The sequence below is a fragment of the Cryptomeria japonica genome, chromosome 2 (assembly GCF_030272615.1).
Source record: "Cryptomeria japonica chromosome 2, Sugi_1.0, whole genome shotgun sequence".
Taxonomy (NCBI): domain Eukaryota; kingdom Viridiplantae; phylum Streptophyta; class Pinopsida; order Cupressales; family Cupressaceae; genus Cryptomeria; species Cryptomeria japonica.
Genome location: NC_081406.1, coordinates 250,857,175 through 250,863,949, shown reverse-complemented (window position 1 = coordinate 250,863,949; position 6,775 = coordinate 250,857,175). Strand labels below are relative to the sequence as shown.

General features: G+C 33.8%; 1 protein-coding gene across 1 annotated transcript in view; it reads right to left on the bottom strand.

Moving 5' to 3' along the window:
• Positions 1 to 2,168: 2,168 nt before the first annotated feature.
• The window catches only part of LOC131044667 (calcineurin B-like protein 3), a 42,178-nt gene continuing 37,571 nt past the window's right edge, over positions 2,169 to 6,775 (bottom strand). Inside the window, exon 10 of the mRNA XM_057978038.2 lies at positions 2,169 to 2,867. Within this exon, the coding sequence (XP_057834021.1) occupies positions 2,810 to 2,867 (58 nt within the window). The 3' untranslated portion in view covers positions 2,169 to 2,809. The remainder of the gene's footprint in view (positions 2,868 to 6,775) is intronic.

The window sequence follows — 6,775 nt, the reverse complement described above, 5'->3', positions numbered from 1 at the left end:
TTAATGTTGGCCAAAATCATACTTAGAATGTCATAGTGCTAGTTATGGAAATGTGTACCACATGTGAATGGGGATGCCCCATTTAGGGAAAACTCTTATTTGCAAGTGTTATATGTAGCATTAGATAATTTATCAATAAGTGTTGAGCACCTAGATTAAATAGTCCGTCCCTTATTTGTTTTCCATGGAAGATATATATTTTTTGCACGAGTAAAACGTTACACGAATTGGAATAAATCATTTGACGGCAGAATTTTTTTTTACAAAGTAATCTTAGTATGTATGTTTTCATTTTCAATCCTCTATATTGAGAGTACTCATGATAGTGTCTTGCAGAAGTTGACAAGCTCTTGGAATGTTAAAAATTTAGTGTTGTTGAAAAGTCTTATCGTGTTTCTAAGCGCAATTGGTTTGCTTTTAATGATTTGAGACGATTTTATGTCTAGGTTTTATTCTCTTCTCTGAATTTTTTCTCACGATACATACGATATTGTATGAAAGTTTGATTTATTTTTATCTTTTAAGCTCTAAATATTATTTTTATTTTTATTATTATATTGCCAATTTATTTCAATCATAAAAATAAATTTAATATCATTCTTAGTTCTCTTCCAACAATATCATATCACCTATAATTCTTAAGTGGGTATCAAAGACTATAATTTGTAGTTTATTTAAGAGCAAAACATTTTTTTTCTTGATAATCTTGGTTTTAGTTGAAACTTTTTAAAGAGTTGAATGAATGAATGCTTTTATAATTCTTAAGTGGGTATCAAAGACTATAATTTGTAGTTTCTTTATGAGCAAAACATTTTTTTCTTCTTCATAATCTTGGTTTTAGTTGAAACTTTTTAAAGAGTTGAATGAAAGAATGCTTTTAATAAACGGCTACAAGGCCAAACAGTCTATAAAACTCATGAATAACCAACAAAACAGTAAGCACAGAACCCACAAAGAAGAGCCCAGCACATCCTGACTTCTTCATTTCCTCCTGACTCCTTCATTTCCTTTTCCTTCTGTCTTCCACAATGTATCCTTTTCCTTCTGTCTTCTTCCACAATGTATCCTTTTCCTTCTGTCTTCCACAATGTATCTAGATCAAGAAGTCAACAAAAACTGTTCTTTTTTTACTTGTTACTGAGGGTGTTCGCATTGAAAATAATATTTGAATTATAAGATGGTGATCACATTCAAAATTGAGTTTAAAATTTGGTAACTCGATAGGAAAAAAAAATGAGTTATGGAAACTTGATATGGAAAATCTCATGGTCAAGAGAGATTAGTAGATTGCACTAAAAATAGTCCGAGGTTTCACTTCTAGAATAGATTTATATGACTAGTAAAATATTAATTTAAATGGAAGGATTAAAATTAAGTTGTCTATATGAATAGTAAAATATTAATAAAAATGGAAGGATTCATATAAGGTTGTCTTTATGATTCAATGTTGTTGAATGCGTCAATTGAAGACATTGCTCATAAGTTGTAGGAGAGAATATGGATGTTGTGTCAAAGCAAGTCCCTAGCGTATAAGTAATCCTTAAAATAACTTACGGAGATTTAGTAATAGGTCATTTGAATGCTTCTAATATAGTCGTTTTATAGCTAACCTCCATGGATGTGAAAATAGATAGAGAAAATAAATGTCACCTTGCTGTGTTCCTCCCATATTTATTTTTTGATGAAAAAGTAGCCTGATTAATCATTTATATGTTTGTGCTAGGCAAGCTATTGGTAGCTTCAATCTTCCACCATTAGAGGTTATACTGCAATACCTCGAATATCCTGCAGTAAACATATAATTTCTTTGTTTTAAATGTCACCTTGGGCACTGTGGACCCAAACAGCTTTTCATTAAATCACCACTCTTCATTTTCGTTTTTGGTATCAACATATAGGTGAGATGAATTAACATCATTGATAATCAAAGCTGTGTGTTGCTTTTTCATCCTTATAGGGCTCTAGTATTTCTGGAGGACTTAATAAAAGCTTCTTTCAACGTCACAGCGTATAGAAGAAGAAAATTAAAAAAGGATCAGAATGTTTATTAGCATTTTGCCCAGTATGCAGGTTTTGATTCTAGCTTTGATGATGTATAAAAGTAGGATAAACAACAATTTTGCACTTCATGATATTAATTTCAATTGTTACCATTGTAGACTGGAACATAAAAGCAAGGAAAGACCATAATTTACTGAGCACAGTATAGAGTAGTACAGCTAAAAGTTATAATGTAACTTATACAATGAAAATGAGCTGAATGTATCTTGTACACTGCAAATGCACTGAGCAGGAGTCTTTTTAGGTGCCCATCAACAAGTCACTCAGCTTCAATTAATACAATGCTGATAAACACAGTACATATCGCAGTAATCTTCAATGCATGATATCATGCTGACTGTACAAAGAATCTAAAATTACAAACTAGCTTATGCATAACCATTTACTTCATAGTAAAGGCTGCACAATATTCAAATTAAAGTCTCGTACTATTTGTGCACAATTTGAAAAAGAATTTTCTTTTTGTTCTTTTTTTTCTTTTTTTCTTCTTTCAAAGGGAAACCCCCAGAACACACCATTTAATCTCCAAACTCAAAACCAATCCAAAGTTCCAAAAAAATGAATGATAATAACAGGCAACGATAAAGTCTATTTCTGAGCATAACAGCTAAAATGTAAAACTAAAGTGATTCAAAAAGCTCTTGCATATTCCAGATTGTACTTCACCGTTAATAGCAAATATGAAAGCGATTATAGCACGTGAGCTACATTTTTTCTGTTAGGCATATGAAAAGTGGCACAAGTGTGATCAAGTATCCTCCACCTGCGAATGGAACACAAAGCTAGGGAAAGATGTTGTAATATCCCTGAACCAAAAAAAAAGTGTTAGAATGAACCATAGAAAATAAATCCTACAATACTCAATCATACACTAAACATCCATATATCTGCTATGTAAATTGCTTACGCTTTTTCAGTATGGCTTTCGTAATTTAGATACCCCAAACAAGAAATTCACTAAAATTAGAATGCAGACATAGAGACTTGCACTTAAAGCATCTTTGTCAAATGACAACTGTCAATCTTCTAAATTTCTACAGAGGATAGACTGAAACCTTTGGCCTCATCAAGAAAGGTGTCCTCCAGGAATAAGAGTTATTAGAAATAGTGCTGAAAGCAGTGCATCAATCATAATTTTGGTCCATGATAACAAAGTTGAAAGTTGACAGCATGCTCATACGCCGAAAGGCAAAAAGTGATGAAAAGAAACAAGAGTGTGGTGTAACAACTAAATGTTTTTATCACAGTAGTATGGCCTTTCCAAACATGGAAATGGTTTATTTTAGGTCCGCTCTATCTTCTAGCATGCTGGAGCTTATTATTCTTAACATGATTTCAATGGGCACAACATTTGGAATATATTTAAGTCTTAAAAGAAGCATCCTAGTTGCATTGCCTATCAGACATATTAGAACAATGTAGTTTCACTACCGAGTATCGTACAACATAGGATTTAATTCTTGGAATATACTCTTGAGATTGGTCATGAGACCAAAACTAAGGGGTACAAAATCTGGATAATATGTAAGTTAATGGGAAACAAAAGTGCAGGTGAAGTCCTACAAAGGGGTTCTCATATGTCAAATTGACATCTGGCTTGTCCATGACCTAAAAGAGCATTTAACTCCGTCATAAGGCTTCAATGCATTATCTAATAGCAAATATGATATAAAGATCCAAGAAACAGCTTCAGCTTTTTGGTGGTTCAATATAAGTAACATTCCTATTGGGTCAAATAGACTAGCTTCCAATCATTGCACACTCCAGACAAAATCAGAAAAGCTGCAAATAACATGATAATTTTCTTTCTAAATTATTAGCAGTGCCACTAAATGTGCATCAAACTAACGAACTGGATAAAATGTGAAAGACCATAAAAGTTCAAACCACTTAATGATCAGACACTGAAAAAAATCATATTTGTGTACTAAAGAAAGTATCTAAAACTAGATAATATTTATTCCATGGGCTACTGACTTGCATGATCACTTTTGGGGATACCCAGAGACTGTCAAGAGTCTTATCAGTTCTTTCTTGTAAATGATGTTCAATTTACATTCAACATGCAAGTTATATTCTACTTAGTATTATCTTGTTTTATATATTATAGAATGAACATATGAATCTGACTATCTTCTTTTATGTAACAGGTGAGAGGAGCATTTATAAATTTCGATGTCCATTCTCACACATACCATTTTACATATATAGTGGGCTGGGTACGGTCAAGTGATGCCTTGACCGACCATGTATTTTGGACATGGCCGATCAAGACATCACTTGATCGTGCCCATTCGCTATAACAATAGTGCAAAGTGTTTATTAACCAAGCAGTGTATGTTTATATTTGATAACCATTGATGTTATACCGATCGGTGTATGATTATATTTAACACTTCGAAAGTTTGCCTTAACACCTGATATCAATCGGTGTGTGTTTATTATATCTCCCGATAACAATCGGTTCAAGCATAAATAATCATCAATACTAATTGATGTTCGGTCTACCCGATAATCATCAAATCGGATTTGCAATGGTTATCCCGATTTGCTAATCGGTGAATGCAAATAGTATAATAGATTATCAAATCAAGATTCTATGATAATAAACAATTATGTACAAATAAAGAATGCTTATCAATTGAGGGCATGATGTTATTCATTTTAATAATCGATATGATAAATGATTAAATGAGAGACTCCATTTATCTCTCATTCAATCATTTATCTTACCGAAGCTATTTATGCATTAACACTCCCTCTTAGCTAGGTATGATAAATAATAGTGTATCAAGCATCACAATTCAAATGATAGTTAGCATTCTTTTACATAATTTAATTTTCTATGAGATCATATCATCTACTCACAAGATATGAAGTATCACCTAACCACGTGATACAAAATGTCTATCACATTAATCTTGTGATAGACATATGAGAAAATATTCAATTCTCACCTTTATCCAAGTTATGGTAAGTGCACTAACACTTCATATGAATGTTTTACCACAACACAATCATGGCTTCATCCATGATCCACCAGAGATCCAACATGATAATTGGTTTGGACATTATAAGATCGTCACCTTATAATGTCTCCATACAAGTGTTCATTATCTTGAGAGATTGTCACCTCTTAGATATGAACCCAGCTGTAAAAACATATTCTAATTGGATTGCATTCCTTTCAACCATATCTCGCACATAGTGGTATGGAATCTCAATATGCTTGGATCTGTCATGAAACACTGGATTTACTGAAAGTTTTATGCAGCTCTGGTTGTCACAGTGTATAACCGTGGGTTTCATAGGTTCTCCAAACAACCCCACAAGCAACTTCCTAAGCCATACTGCCTCTCGGGCAGCCATAGAAGCTGCAATGTATTTTGCCTCGGTGGAGCTTTGAGCTACAGAAGACTACTTCCTGCTGATCCAAGATATCATAGTTGAACCTAGACTGAAGCAACACCCTGAAGTGCTTTTCCTGTCAGTCACACTTCTAGCCCAATCTGAGTCTGTAAATCCATGTAGGTCTATATCAACTTTCTCATATTTGAGACCAAGGTTTAGGGTACCTTGTAGGTATCTCATAATGTGTTTTACTGCGACCAGGTGTATCTCCTTTGGTTCACACATAAACTGACTTAGAGCATTAACTGCATAACAGATATCTGGTCTTGTATTTACCAGGTACATCATGGACCCAATCATCTGTCTGTATTGAGTAGGATCAGTGGGTTGTGACTCTGTTGTTGCTTCTTTAAGTTTATGTAAATTGGTTTCCATAGGAGAGGTCATGGGTCTACAGTTTAGCATTCTGAATCTCTTCAAAATATCCAAGGTATACTTTCCTTGGTTTAGTATAATGTTGTCAGAATTCTGCCATACTTCCAATCCCCTAGGAAGTAATGAAGGAGTCCCAAGTCCTTCATATCAAATTCATTGGATAGATCTTTCTTGCATTGATCTATATGGTGATCATTTCCTGTGATTAATAAGTCATCAACATATAAAATCAATATTAGCATATCACCTTTATTTCTTTTGTAGTAGAGATTAGGATCTGCATCATTTTTGGAGAAGCCTAGTCTTGAGAGATAGGTGTCAATTCTTTCATACCAGGCCCTGGGAGCTTGTTTAATCCCATAGAGAACTTTTTTTAGTCTACACACATGAGACTCTGCATCATGAATTTCAAATCCTTTAGGTTGCTCTAGGTTAGACTTCTTATGAGAACTCACCATTTAGAAAAGTTGTCTTAACGTCCATTTGGTGTACCTTCCACCCCTTGGCTAATACAGCTCTTACTGATGTATACCTGGCAACAGGTGCAAAATTTTCTTCATAATCTATTCCTTCCCTTTGTAAGAACCCTCTAGCTACAAATCTGGCCTTATGTTTTTCAATACTGTCATCTACAGCATGTTTGATCTTAAAAAGCCATTTAGATGAAACCACAGATTTCTTAGTTGGCCTAGGAACAATCTCCCAAACATCATTTTTCATAATGGACCGATACTCTTCAGACATGGCATCCTTCCATACTTAATGTTCAAGAGCATCTGATACATTGTTTGGTTCGGCTTTAGAGAGATCATTCATAAGGGCAACATAGCTAGTGAATTTATTAGGCTTTTTGCTTTCTCTGAAGGTTCCTAAAGGAGCAACAAACTTCTGAGCTTCTTCTATAGTTTTGGTGGCCCATAATGGTCTT